The 15,272-nt window shown below is 42.2% G+C and overlaps 1 protein-coding gene across 1 annotated transcript; it reads right to left on the bottom strand.

Annotated features, from left to right (window-relative positions):
• Positions 1-515: 515 nt before the first annotated feature.
• On the bottom strand, positions 516-15,227 carry ca9 (carbonic anhydrase IX). The gene is made up of 12 exons (XM_049021386.1): positions 12,605-15,227; positions 7,455-7,484; positions 6,847-7,017; positions 4,921-5,063; positions 4,543-4,635; positions 4,327-4,393; positions 3,688-3,845; positions 3,104-3,230; positions 2,191-2,265; positions 1,884-1,907; positions 1,374-1,467; positions 516-1,043 (listed from the first exon to the last, which is right to left on the bottom strand). Exons 1-12 carry the CDS (start codon positions 12,720-12,722, stop codon positions 983-985), a joined length of 1,161 nt encoding a protein of 386 aa, XP_048877343.1. The 5' UTR covers positions 12,723-15,227; the 3' UTR covers positions 516-982.
• Positions 15,228-15,272: the final 45 nt, after the last annotated feature.

The raw sequence follows: 15,272 nt of genomic DNA, 5'->3' as shown, positions 1-15,272 counted from the left end.
ATCAGCACATTTCTACAAGCTATTTCAAAATTCAGTAAATGCTGGGATACTTGTGTATGCAATAGTTGCATATAGTCATTTGACCAAGACCTTCTATAAAAAGTTTAAATATTAGACGACAGGACCCAGCCAATAAAACAATATCAGTGATCACCAGCTTGTCGGCCACAAACTACTAGCAGGTTGCAGGTAGCCTATGAGAAGCTTACAGAACACATAAAAAGCAGTTCCTTTAAATATTTGGACGTGGAGCTGCCTAGATTATTTTCTTTGTAGAAACAGCTCTCACTGTGAAGAAGGTTGGAGAGGCCAGCTGTGTATCAGGTGATGTATGGGCATTGCTCATTTATTCTGGACAGACAGTCAGGTTGGTAAATATGTCCATTTTATCCCTGACTTGAATAAGATTTGGAACGGTTTCTACGTCTGTTTCTACATGTTACATATTAATATAAAAAATCTATATTGTAATTTTTTTGTCAAAATTCCACAGTAACTCTTTAAAGCAACAGACCAACTTTAAAATAACATTTTATTGCAAACAGCCATCTTTACAGTGCAATCACATTTCCTGTTTGGTGCCATTGTTTGTGATACTGTACAATGATGTTTTTAGGAACAATTTCTGCAGTAGATGATCCTAGGCCATGTGATTCAGTTGTAGCAACATTACAGTACTATACATGCATATTTGTACAAACTTGGGCCTAAATCATACAAAACATGACATAGGCTCTTGGGAATAACAGGGAAAAAATATATTTTGAAAATAGTTTTTTCAAAGTAATGAGGGCAAATGGGTTTTTCTATAGTTCAAACAAAAATATGAGTCATTAATTGTATGATAAACTTCACTTTTTTCAATTCACTGGCAAGTTTTGAGCTTAACAATCCATTTACATATAAATAAATCTAATGATTAATAAACACAATAATTTGGACTAGAAATCAAGTCAAATACCTGAATACTAAAGTACAGACGTTATACATCATCTTTGGAGGCCGGCTTATAAATAACATTCTGTTGCGTGTTGTTCTTTAATCTGCGGAGAGACGATGGAAATGCCGGTTAAAACCTATTTCGATAACCGACCGGAGACCCTCGGGACATAAAGCCCAGTCAATATTTACTGACTAAAATGCACATCAGCCCGGGGAAAGCAAATGGGGGTGACATGGTGTGCAAATAATCCTTAAACAAGAACCCCTGCTCCTGGGTAATAACTGGTTGTTGGCACATAAATACGCAGGAACGCAGCTGTCCGAGAGCGTCGTCGCTAAGTCGTAATGGACCAGCATTTCACTTCAGTTACCACAATCACAAATGCCAAGAACATGAATAAACAATGGAAAAATATCTACTAATAGGCTACCTGGAGTATTTTTTCTGCTGCCTGAAGGCGTACACGAGGGAGAACAGCAGAGTGACTGTAAAGAGAGTGCCGAATGCAGTAGCCCAGATGTCCCCTGTGAAACAAAATCGGTTTCAATCATCCGTTGTACAACATGGAGAAAAAAACGCATTGGCCTTCATTTATTAATGTGTGGTAATAATCGATGTCATACACCATAGAGTTCAAAGCATTAACAATTTTTGCAATTATACAGTTATTAAGATTTAATGATGCTATTAAGCAATAAAGTTAAGAAAAATAAGTATGTAGCCATGCAATGAAATAGATGCAATAAATTATCGTATCTCATAGTTATCAGCACTTCTGAAATCTCAAGGGCCACATGCAGTTTAACAGGAAATTATTACGTTATTCTGTGTAATTGAAAATAGATGAAGACCTCAAAAACTGACTGAAACTTGTGCAAAATGCAAAATTTATTGTTTTCTACCAAAAGGATCTCTACAGAAACATCAAACAATAACATACCACTGGAGATCCAACTATTAGGGCCTGTAAAGCAGGAAATAAAAAGTCATTATCAACACGTGATGACAAAAAAGCGTAATGAAATATTACACATACGAAAAATGTGACTACTGTCTTATACATGTAAATATATGACAGGAACTGAAAATATTTCTTTTGTCCAAACAAAAGTCCAGAGATACTGCAGGTTTCAGGTACTAAAAGAAGTTTGGAAATAACCATTGTTAGAGCAGATCTGAGACGTGCTCACTAAGGCTTCCTCTTGCATTTAAATGTAAGACTTGTCCATTTGCTCTCTACTGCTTACCCTGGGCTTCATTCTTTGATCTGACACCTTTCGAAGGGTCAACGTTGCTTTCATATGGAATATTACTCCTGGGGCCTGTAAAACAATCAAACACAGTTTAACAAACATAGAACTGTGTTATATTATGAACATGCAGGCATAAGGCTTGCAAGAAGCTACAATGCGTATTCTTCTGTCTGTCATTGTGTTCTTGAGCTACTGGATTCCCTTTTCCTTTGGGATTAATAAAGTTCTCTATCTATCATCCATCCATCTATCTATCTAATCATCAGAGGTGTCACATAAGCCACTAAGTTAAATGGGAATCAACTGTTTATCCTAGTTTGGCTCACGGGGGACTCTGGAGCCAATCCCAGGAACACTGGGCACAAAGCTGTGGGACACCCTGGATGGGATGCCAGTCCATCACAAGGCACACATGCACTCTACCAAATGCAGGATTTTAGGCTTTGGGAGGAAACCCATGAAATAATATATGAACTCCATACATGAAACAAGGAGGCAAGTTTTCAACCTCCAAACTTGAAGGCATGAAGTGCAACCCACTGAGCCAGACAAGGCTGTGGAATATACATATAGAGAGGCCTATGCAATGGGCTTCATTTCTTATAGGTCCTCGGGGACCCACAGACAGTCCATGTTTTTGCTCCCTCCTAGCCCCCGGTACTGTGGACTGTCTGGCAGGGAGCTCAGAGGGAGCAAAAACGTGGGCCAACTGTGGGTCCTCAAGGACCAGATTGGGAAACACTGCTATAGATTGTTTCGCAACTGATGCTTTGACCATTGAACTGGGTGTGGCTTCCTTGATAAGGCCTTAATGATGGTGAAGTATCTGGTTGACGTCAAGCACATTACTCAGTGCTTTCCAGAATACATCTGTATCTGTAAGGATTGGCAGAGGTACGGCAGCAACCTTCCAAGGCCGGCAGCTCTCTGAAAGAGCACAGCACAGGTCGTCCGTGCAGAGGCTGCGGAATCCTGAAGTTTTTGGTCAGGGAATGACTGTGATGGGCCTTCAGCGTGTCCTCCAACATGGCCATCTGAACCAAAAATTTAATAATTTTAAAAACTAAAAAATGACACTTTTTTGAAACCAGTTAATGAAAAACATGTTCATTTTAGGATCATTCCTTATGTTGGAGGTTTTCCTTAAATGCAAACTGAAAATATCATGCAATAGAGTCGCCACAAGGCGCTTTACATGGGTGTGTTGTGATGCATTAGAACATCACTAAGAGGGAACAATACAAAAACAGGGATAATGGAGGGCAAAAAGTTGTAGACTGTGATCAGGCCAAAGCCATAGTCCACCAATGAGTTGATTCTCCACGCTGGCCTGTGTAGGGTGGCAGATTGAGGGCTGCACCCACGATGTCATGGTTCGTAGGTCACATCCATGGTGTCACCCCTCCATGGAACTGAACCAGGACCGTTTTATTATTACACCAAACAGATTTAAAATTACAATGACAATGCCCTTTCCTCTGAGCTCCTAACCTGTTTCCTTGACAATGTGATAGATTCATTAAAGACGGTCCAAGTCACAGACTGGAAACACGGAGGGGTGGTGAGAGATCCATTGTATCTGTAGAATCTGTCCAGGTTGTTTGGCAGCAGGAGTCGGACATTAAATCCAGGGATTTCTGTGTCGGAATCTGAGGAAGACAGGAGCATGATATCTGTCTGAGAATTCCATGTGATCGTTGGGATACCTTCGTAAACAACAGGGAGACGTCATAAACATGTGGAGCATCTAGGTCTAAATGATCACTGGAAATGAACAGGTAACAGTAAACGGTTCCTTCAGACTATAATCGTTATTGATCCACATGGGGAAATTCCCTTTGCGCCTCCTCCCAGGTTGTTCTCTGTAGGCGAGAGCAAACTGTCCATGAAGGGACCACCTGTTGCAGCCCCCAGGGAGCTGGGGGTTAAGGGCCACAGATTCACAGATGTGCCAAGGCCAGGCTCAACCCAGTGACCTTCATGAGCCACACACTGCTCCCTATAGGTCATCTTTGGGAAACGTGCCTTACAGCCTCAATCATATAAATCAAAAGAATCAGGAGAATCCATAGAGCAACCATAGCCTTTGGCTTTTGTTACACATCTACACATAAATTGTGAAATGGTTACCTTCTTTGCTGACATTTTTGATTGAAGACAAGATTTTCTCATAGTTTTCATTTTCATGCAGCCCAATCTAAGATCAACAGAACATTCCAAAAAATAAGGCCAATACATGCAGAAGCAATGAATGACTTTAAGACAGATGACGGAGAACCTAGTTTTTTGAAACCCATATATCTCAGCAGCATGAACTGAGGGTGAGAATCTGAGGTGTTAACTCACACCAAGTAAAGCCCCCAGCACGACCAAGCCATCCGGCTGGTTGACAGCCTGGTCGATACTTCCGTATTTGGAGTTGTAGTGAACCACATGGATCTGTGAAATTAAGAAAAATCTAATTCCTCATCAATATTTTAATTTCTCTAAAGCTATCAACCTCAAATGCTGATGAATTCACCCTGAATGGTGAACAATGTATCCAAAAAAACTGAAGATAATTCACACCTGAAGCTACATATCTAGTTTATTGTCGCAAACTTCTGTGAACTCATCTGCAAACAGTCATTTATCTTAGAATCCAACAATGTGTCGATTCCAAGTCTTTGGGGGGGGGGGGGGGGTACAGCACTCCTCACAAGATGGTGAAACAGTGCAGCTCACCTCGGCGGGAAAGTGGGTATTATCGACGGTGTGCTCTGACCCGGGGACTTCCGGCGTCCCCCAGTGGAAGTGCAGCTGCTTAGCCCGGAACACACCACTGAACCCCTCGACAATGCGCATAGTTTCGGGCAGGCTGAGCTGCACTGGAGCAGAGGACAGACATGCAGAGGATGGATCAACATGGATCTTCTCTTGTACAGTTCCAAATTAAAAGGTAAAAGAGCATGGCATCATAGGAGTGTGTGTGCATCAAGCAAGAACACAGATACACTTTCAAAGACATCTGTGAATGGCAGAGACTTTACATTTATATAATAGATGCAACTTGCCATACAAGTGAGACAGTAGGGGCGGCCAGGCCCTTGGAACAAATGGAGGCTAAGGGCCTAGCTTAAGACCCCGCAGTGGGGCAATGACAGCCTAAAGGTTAGGGAAAAATGCTTGAAATCAGAAGTTTGGTACATTCTGCTCACATAGCAAGATGAGTCTGAACCGGATCCAGGTCAAATGTTGTTTAGAAATTGCATACTGTAGGTTCGTTAACCGGATCTGGTCCAGTGTCCTTTTGCACAACGGACCAATACTAGCCTGACTCCGCTTTCTGTATTTGAAACAGATAAGGGCTGTATATGGGACAGATGTATGTTACCAAATCTGGCCTCTATTTGCACCAGAGTCAAAAGCTAAATTCAGATCCGGCCCCAGAGTGGCTCAGAGGGTAAGTCTCTATGCCTGTGACTGGAAGATTGTTGGTTCAAGCCCCAGCCTCAGCAAAGGGCACTGCACATTAGTTGACCCTGCAGTAAGACCACTACATGCAAATAAAAGCTTAAATTCTGCTCTAACATCCTAACTTACGATGCTGGTGCACACACACCATAATAAATGCTCTTATTTGCACAAGTACAGCTACACTGGAACACATCTCATCCCCTACTCCATCTTGCTCTCCATAGCATGGAGGTCAGATGGCATTCAGCACTCCCAGTGGTGGGGGTTAAACACCTTACCCCACAGACATGCAGCCATTCCAACAGGGCCAGGGTGCAAACCAATGACCGTCTGCCCATAAGCACCAACACATTGACCACCCACGTATGTTAAGGGAGATTCCTGGAGCAGGACTGTTCGGCAGTCAGTCAGGAAGAAAATTAGTCTGAGCTACATTTAACAAGCAAACAAAAAACATGCTTCATCTGCACAAGTTCTTTGGAACACTTCTCTTCACTGATCCCATCTTATTCCTCATAACGTTGGGGTGGTGGTGGGGGGTCACACAGCAGAGTCAGCCAAAGGTCAGGGCTTGAGCCAGCAATCTTCTCATCACAGTCACAGAGACTTAACCCACCAAGCCACTCACTGCCCATATTTGGACCAGCTCTGGATTGAACTTTCGACTCGTACAGATACAGGCCAGAACCAGTTTAAAGATTTGTGGCGATTTCCGCACAACATTTGGCCTGGATCCGGTTCAGACTGATTTTGCTATGAGGGGGAGCGCCTCAGATTCTTGGCGCATCAGCTGCACATTTGGTAAGTGGCTGATCATACATATACGGCCAGGCGAAAATGCACCGGATTTTCATTTAGAACTCTGGACAGATCCTGGTGCAGACTCTCCTGCCCAAATGTCACTGGCACCCAGATTTAAGGAGATGCAGGCAGATCTGGCCCAGAATCAGTTGCTATGTGAGTGCTCATGATGCAGCTTTATGATTACATGCAAAGAGCACACATCAGTCAAAGAGAGTCGCTATAAACAGATACAGAACAGGAAAAATAATGAGATAAGTGGAAATGATCAATGACCCGCTAAAGCTTATTATATTGGGTCCCAATCCAATCATGTTACAAATTTTTTAGGGCCCCTGGAATCATCCTAAGCCCCCTCCCCTTATGGCACCCCTGACAGACGCACAAACTTACACGTATGCCCGTTATTTTTTAATTTCAGGGACTGCTTGCACGGTAGATCATATCCCTCAAGCTTAATCTTCGGCAGGCTGGGATCAAAGATGACCGCTCTAGTGTTGATATTGATGGGAGACTGGGATGTTCCGCCACAGTCATAAAAATTAGCAGGCCACGCATTCTGATCTGTCATGAGCGAGAAGATCATTAGGAAGATACTTAACATTGCACTTCCGAGACCAGCAGCGCTGGAAGCAGGAGATACGAGGGTGTTTCAGTATCTCCACTTGTCCATTTCATCAAAGGGAAACGTGGCATCTATCTCACAATGGCTCAGAGGTGACTTCAGGAATATTTCTCTAAAAAGACTATCATTGTTAGCTGTTGATAGCTGCCGATGACACAGAAGAACTTTAGTAAAGTCTACAGGTCTTCCCTTGCCTATGTTTTAAACTACTGTTCAGTTAGAGTAGTTGGGATGGAATGGGATGGGATGGGATGGGAATAGCACATTATTGAAATTCCCAACACCCTGCAACCTTGTTCTAGGGAAGCAGCTGGAAGTTAATACGGATATTTAATAACACTGATACGAAACAGATAAAGTAGACAAACTTACTTACCATCATGTTTCCAATGTGGATGTGAGGAGCCTATGAGGCAATACAAGAAGAATTAAATAGGAACACTTCTAACCAAGAATGCAAAGAACCTTAGTTATAATCCATTAGCAATCGACAATGCATTATCCCTAGAGTTATCAGCCAAGGACTCTCAATAATAGACAGCAACACATTCCATTGTGTGACTTGCATTGCTTCCTGTCAATTTGGCCAATGACTAACTGAAAGAGAGTGGAGAAAATATACAGCTCGTATAATAACTGTGGACTGATGTGAGCCTTTGAAGTCAAACTGCATTAAAATGAACCTGAGCCCTTAATTTTAATAACTAAATATATCAGGAAGCTCAAAAATGCTGGTTGAATCTGATGGGATTTGAATGTTGTTGTTCATTTAAACAACCATTGAATCAAGACTCATTAAAGGCTCAATATTTAAACAGCACAGCAAGTGGCCTTTCATACCCAGGATTAAGGAGGCCTGTTCCAGAGCAAATCTCATGACCAGAAACCTTATAATTTTGTATGAATATATCAGCCATGACATGCTTTATACTGTGTGCCAATGACAGGGAATTCCTTCCTTTGTTTTCCGTTTGGTTAAAGGTTGCCTATTACAGTTTTCTGTGACTTTTTAAAAATAATCTGATGATTTAGAAACAAGTGCACCCCACGATGTCAAGGTGTCATACTAAGAAATGAAATAAAAGTTTACATTTTATTTTACTTTACCCGATTGAAGAGTTAGTTGAAAGTGACGTCTGATCTTGGGTGTTGATTGGATGGTGAAATAATCAAGAGTTTGTAAAACTAGTAGAGAAAGGCCTACCTTCAGAAGGAATGCCTAGAAAGATCGACCTAAGTTCTGATTATGCTGTGTCACTTTAAAGATTTTATGAAAGTCCAACTAATTCAGGCTCTAAACACAACAAATCATTGTGGTTTTACAGACAACTAGTTGGAAAGGTTGCATGGTTAGGGTTTCATCATTCAAAATGAAACTAAAAAAAACTTCTGCTTCTGTAAAAGATGTCTATATGTGTATGTGTGACAAAGATATCACCACAAAGCTGGAGTCTCCAGTATTTTCATTTTCGTTGCATGGACAGACATACACTTGTTCATGAGCTCTCTCGCCATTTCTTTCTTTCTTTCTCTCTCTCTCTCTCTCTCTCTCTCTCTCTCTCTCTCTCTCTCTCTCTCCTCTCTCTCTCTCTCTCTCTCTCTCTCTCTCCTCTCTCTCTCTCTCTCTCTCTCTCTCTCTCACACACACACACACACACACACACACACACACACACACACACACACACACACACACACACCACACACACACCAATTTGTATTCATATCTTTCTGGGGACTCTACATTCATTTCTATGGGGAAAATGCTAATCCCAGTTATGACAACCCTAACCCTTAATTATCCCTAACCTTAACCATAAGTAAACAAACAAAACACAAGACTTTACACAGTTTTTGTTTTTTGATTGCATTCACAGATTTTTTTTTTTTATTGAGATTTATATTGTGGAGACCTGAGAAATGTTTCCACAAGCTAAAAAGTAACAGATTTTACAACATTATGGGCACATTTGGTCCCCACAATATAATATATACATGACCACACACACACACGCACACACACTCCATTCCTCCCAGCTCCTGTCTGAATGCAGCCTTTATGGCCCCTGTTACAAAATCCCACCCCTGCTCTCCCACCGAATGTTCCAAGAGGTCATTCAAGGGGATGCATTTCCAGGGCTTTCACTCTTAAATTCAAAGCTGTGATATAATTGCACTAACAACTGCTTGAATTACACAAGCTGCGGCCCGGACCAGCTTGCTCCACCTTTATCTATCTGCCTTCGGACAATTTCATATGCATATAGACACTTTATATATAATACTAGTCAAAAGTTTTGAGGATGTCTACAAAGTAACCTCCTTTAGCAGGTATAACAGCAGAAAAAAATGAGGCATTCCATCTACAAGAGACATTAAATATTGCTGTGCTTCATGGGATGAAAGTTAACTAGTGCCTTTAAAGTTAAACGACTATGCCATCACCATACAATCAATTAATATCATGTCAGACGCACTGTTACATACTCTTTCCATGTTATAAAGGACACTTGTTTTTTTTTACTTATATTTTCATTTATTTATATTTTCATCATTAACATGGTTAACAAGAGTAAAAAAAAGTACAGTTCATGCACTAAATGGAAAAGTGGTAAAAACCTGTGGTATGCAAAAATCGCTAGTGCGTGTGCTTCTATATCATTACAGACACACATACGTACAGTGCAATATACAGTGTAATGCATTTGCTAATGCTTTTGCAATGGAGCCATCCGATACCGAGAAGTCATAGCTGACTAATGCGTATCCTTTTTTGTAATGTGATAAAATTCAACAGACTCCCCGTTAGTGAATGATTCATGTTCTTTACCCTAAAACTTGACACCAGTAACTAAAACCTGACAAAACTGTCAGCAAAACACCTAGACGGCAAACGCAAATGTAGAATTTAATGTGTTGCACTAACATTGCTGTATTTGCAGCTACAGGTATTATCTGTCTGATTCAGGGAGCATCCATCCATTTTATGACTGTAATTCTTATATAGTGCACCTGGATGAGATGCGTTTTCGGGGAATAGTAGCTTATGTGGAAAGTCAGGCTCATTGAGATTCAATCCAAACCAGGTCCTGAAATCATTACTGTAATGTGAACAGTAGTAAGTTCTTAGCCCTTTTACTTCTTCAGTAGATGTCATAAGGTCAGAGGTGGAAATTTCAGGTCCAGACCAAGATTTTGTTTCAACCAACCTGTTCCATACTCTGTGACTGTGACTCATTATACTCACCTGGTTGGTTGAAACAAAATCCTGGTCTGGATTTGAAATGTCTGGACCTGAACTATCCACCTTCCGCATAAGGTAAATGTCCTGAAATGTGGACAGGAAGGCCATTTTATTGCACACTGGCAGCCGCACGTCGCAGTAGCTGGAAATGGCCGTGGAGTCACTGAGTCCGGCTTTTTCCGCTGACCAGTATAGTCAGGCACCCAAACCACACTGTTACAGTTTTCCATAATGAAAGTAAAACCTGGACATGTTTTAGTTATGAGAACACAGGAACAGTTTAGTGGAAATTACTGTATTCTATAGAAAATTCAGAGTCAGGGCATTTGTCATATTTCTGGCAGTGAGTAACACTGATTCAAACAGTGCTGGAATGGCAGCTGTGCTAAAATCAACACAGGCGAGTTGGGCAACGTGATTGACGCAAGTGCTGCTCGCAAGTGTTTCTCAGGGACGTGACAAGCTCACAGTAACCATGGAAAGGAGTCCTTGTTCCTCATTGACAAGCCCGGCTGAGAAAAGTGATGCTTCTAAACTGACTCCACAGTATCTTTTGGGATCCATCTCTCACTTACTCATTTCTTAATTCTGAAACTTGAGGCCTCGTTTAGTGCTGATAACAAGGCCTAGGTGATACTTCAGTGGGTAGTGTTGTTATCGCATACCTGCAGGCCTGGGGGATCAAATCCGATCTCCTCTCGGAATCTGGGGAGTTTAGATGTGCACTTTGTGTTGTATAGGGTTTCTCCCACAGTCCAAAGAGATGAAGTTGTTCTGCCTGCTGTCTCTAATTTGCCAGTAGGGTATTTTATTGAGTGTGTATATGCGCCCTGTGCAGGCCTAACGTCCCATCCAGGTCGTACCCTAACTTTGTGTGCCAGGATGTTCCGCAGACTCCCCTGCGACCAAGACCGGGATTTAGGTGCCAGGAACATGCAACAGTGACTAAATGTACCTCAGAGCATAAATGACGTTACAGTTGCATCCCAAACTATGACTATACTATGACTTATTCCTGTTGCTGATAATGACACAGACTGCCATCAAACTACCCACAGAGCTCTGTGGGCTTAACCCTACAAAGTGGGAGACTGCTTTATGTATGACTATACCATTCTGTAAAGGGGGGGGAAGAGAATTGCAGGCTTGTATGAGTAAGCTGGCAGTTATGCCTCTAGAACACGCCGGTCCGCACGTAGACTCTCCCCTGCTAAACCGCGAAGCGCCTGGCATCGTCACCGAGTCCCGATGCAGCTACGAATGACTCCTCATCCTTTGCCCAGCCATGACTCTGATTTCATGACGTTTTTGTTCAAGGGATGTTGTAACAACTTTTTAATTGAAAATAATTGAAAATAATTGAAACTGAAAATATCAAAGGAATCAAAGATACAATTGACACAAATTACTTTTAAGCTCCAAAGTACCTGGTCAAACTACACAAGTGCTTGTGAAAGTCACATTTAACTACATAATTAGATAGAATTAATGTATTTAGAAATGAAGGAGAACAAAAATACAAAAGATGTATGTTCTCTTTACAAGCTTGGGGTTTAACTCTATTGCATAGTTTGTACTTTATCGTGTATGATCTCTACCTTCATTAATTGTAGTCTTAATAAAGTGATGTTTTTAATGAAAAAATGCACTATATGTAAACATTCTTCTCATGGAAGCCAGCATAAAATCAACATTCTGAATGACACACATGGATGAAACTCAATGGAAAGATCGCAGTGAGTTGATTTGTAAGTTACCTTGTGTCTTCATATGCCACAAAGAGGTGAGACACACAAAATCAAAAAATCTAAACCTGAATTATGGTGTAATAAAATGCCATCTCATTTGTGCTTCCTAAGAGGCAATGCACCAATTAATTGCAATTCTTAGGAATTTTAATCTAATCCATCCCTCTGCAGTTTCTATATGTTTAGTTCATTGCTGGGCAAAAATTCTCCGAAGGGAATTCTTTGCCCTCTCAGAATTACTTGAAAGAACTTAATGTGAAATGTATCAATTTCAACATAAACATTATTATGGAAAAAAAGCTTAAAACTTAACATAGATTCAGGTGAAGTTTGTGAGTTGGCATGTTTTAGTCAATTACCGAAATACTACTTAATGTAACCAAATATTCCGTTCTCTCCAATCTCTGATTTAAATTGTGCCAAAATACTCTCATGTTTAGTCACTTTCTAAACAAAGAAGGGAAAAAAAGCCATTTTTGTTATTTAGAAACACAATAAAGCAGAAAAGCACGTGCGGAGCAGCAGCAGACTCACTTTTCAAGTTCTCCTCGCTGTCCCTCTCGCTGCTGCCATCCTCCTCCTCTGACGACGAGCTGCCAGTAATCAGTACAAGACACTGGAGCCAAAGAGCCCCCAAGGTCCAGAGCAGCATCTCAGGCTCCCGTCGCTCTCTGAGTCAGGAGCGGATCACCTGGTCCAGCTTTAAAGCCGCGCCACAGGCTGCCTGCCTGCCTACCAATCAGCTTCTGAGAGGTGCCAGAACTGCCCGCCCCCTGCCCCCCCAGGTGGCCAGCTCGCCACTTCTGAATCGAGGCTAATCTAATCTCTTGGCTGCTCCTCTCCTGCCCTTTTTCCCTCTTTAATAGCCAGTTATGAACTTCAGCACATTGTGTCGGTCAGACTCAGGGCACCAGCAGCAACTTACGGCTGAATTTACAATCAACAGGCAGCTTAAAATTTCCAGTGTATCCAGTCAATCCTGCCACCCCCGTAGTTTCTGTATCACTGGGGCATTTCCTAATGTTAAACTAACTAGACTTTTTTTACATTTCTGAGAAATTCCCCTCCCCTGTCTCTAAATTAACATTTTTGTAGATTTTAGTAATCAAAAAAGACCAGCATTTATATTTACGAAAAATAGAGCATTTGGGGGCCCTTTCCCTTGATATCATTTTCTTTTTTGCACCATAGCACCTCAGCTTTTGTTCTGAACTCGTCTTGTCCAGGACAGCCTATCATCTGCCACGAAGCCTCTTTGTATCACTTGTCAGTGCTGCGTCTTCTTGTCGCACTGAGTCACCTGGCCACCTGTGAGCGGCCATCGATAGTTTGCCGTCAGATCAAGATGTAAGGACGTCAAGTTGCTCTCACCTGACCCCTCTGATGTCCGAAATGCTGTCAACTTTCTCCATCATGAGAGGCACTTAGCGTCAACGGGCAAATAGCAAAGTCCAGAATCAGACCGTGAGCAGACCTCAGGAAGAAGCTGCAAGACCACAGAGTAACTAGAGGTCAAACAATCATTAAAATACTGGCCAATATAGTGTTTGAGGGTTCATGCCTATATATGCATGGTCTGGTTGCTGGTCTTCACTGATTACATATTGCATCAGCAAGAGCTGAGTGTGAATTAGCAGAGCAATAGCGCAGCTGTACATAAAATACTGCAATCCACAGAAGATAATGGGAGACATATCAGAGTTCAAAAGAGGACAAACTGCTGGTGCGCGACTCGCTGCTGCACCTGTGACCAGGACAGCAAGTCTTCATGGTGTATCGAGAGCCACGGTATCCAGGGTAATGTCAGCATTACCACCATGAAGGACGGACCGCATCCAAACAGGATAACTGTGCCTGAAAGGCGTGTCTGGGTACTAACCTGGATTGTATTCAGAAACAAAAGGCCACAGCTGCCCAACACACTGCAGAATTAAATGCGCACTTTAAGTCTCCTGTTTGCACCAAAACTGTTCATTGGGAGGCTTCGCAGGGTCTGATTGGGCTGCTATAACCAATCCTTTGGTTACTTGTGCCAATCCATCCATCCATTTTCCAAACCGCTTATCCTACTGGGTCGCGGGGGTCCGGAGCCTATCCCGGAAGCAATGGGCACGAAGCAGGGAACAACCCAGGATGGGGGGCCAGCCCATCGCAGGGCACACTGACACACCATTCTCTCACACATGCACACCTATGGGCAATTTAGTAACTCAAATTAGCCTCAGCATGTTTTTGGACTGTGGGGGGAAACCGGAGTACCCGGAGGAAACCCCACGATGACATGGGGAGAACATGCAAACTCCACACACATGTGACCCAGGCAGAGACTCGAACCCGGGTCCCAGAGGTGTGAGGCAACAGTGCTAACCACTGCACCATGTGCCAATGTCACCTTCAATGGTGACGGACACTCAAATATTAGGCTGTGGACAATGATGAGTCTACCTTCACTGTATTTTACACAGTGTTTTGGAGGAGCGAGTCAGGAAACGTTTTCCTCCACCAGCATCACATAGTGATCTGGTCACTGTTCTTCAAGAGGAACGGCTCAGAATCCCTCTGGCCACTGTGCAGGACTTGTGTCTGTCATTCCCACAATAACCTGATGCTGTATTGGCTGCAGAAGGTGGCTCTACAACATACTAATAAATGATTGTGGTCTAAGACCATGTGCTCCAGTTTCATTGTCCAACTCCAGAAAATGGGACGTGAAGTCAGCTGCTTCAAAAAATGGCAGAGAGCAAAGGTTGGGCGGCACCACAGACAGAATTCAATCGATTGTGCAGCACAGGAATCTTGTATGTTAAGGATCATACCTTATATTCCTGCGGCACCCACCTTCAGGTTGGTCAAATTCTTACATGGTGGATGCACACCACCCTCCACTCACAGTAAACCCCCATGTTGAACAATTACTACTAGGGACACAATACATGAGGGGGCACAAATAATGTAGTATTACGCTATTACTTATGCACTAATTAAGCACAAACTACATACTGATCTTCGTTCATCATTAATGAATCGTGACTTGTTTTATCTCAAACAATTACTACGTTTTTACTAAATCTGTTAATTCTGTAAACATTTGTGAACTACTGAAGGATCAAGTAACGAACAGAAGGTAAACACTGATCTCATATTTGTTCATCATCAACAAATCACGATGCATCTTTCATCTCTAGCAGCCACTACATATGTT

The sequence above is a fragment of the Brienomyrus brachyistius genome, chromosome 7 (assembly GCF_023856365.1).
Source record: "Brienomyrus brachyistius isolate T26 chromosome 7, BBRACH_0.4, whole genome shotgun sequence".
In the NCBI taxonomy this organism is placed as follows: domain Eukaryota; kingdom Metazoa; phylum Chordata; class Actinopteri; order Osteoglossiformes; family Mormyridae; genus Brienomyrus; species Brienomyrus brachyistius.
Note: the sequence above shows the minus strand (reverse complement) of the source record. Positions and strands in the feature narration are given on the sequence as shown.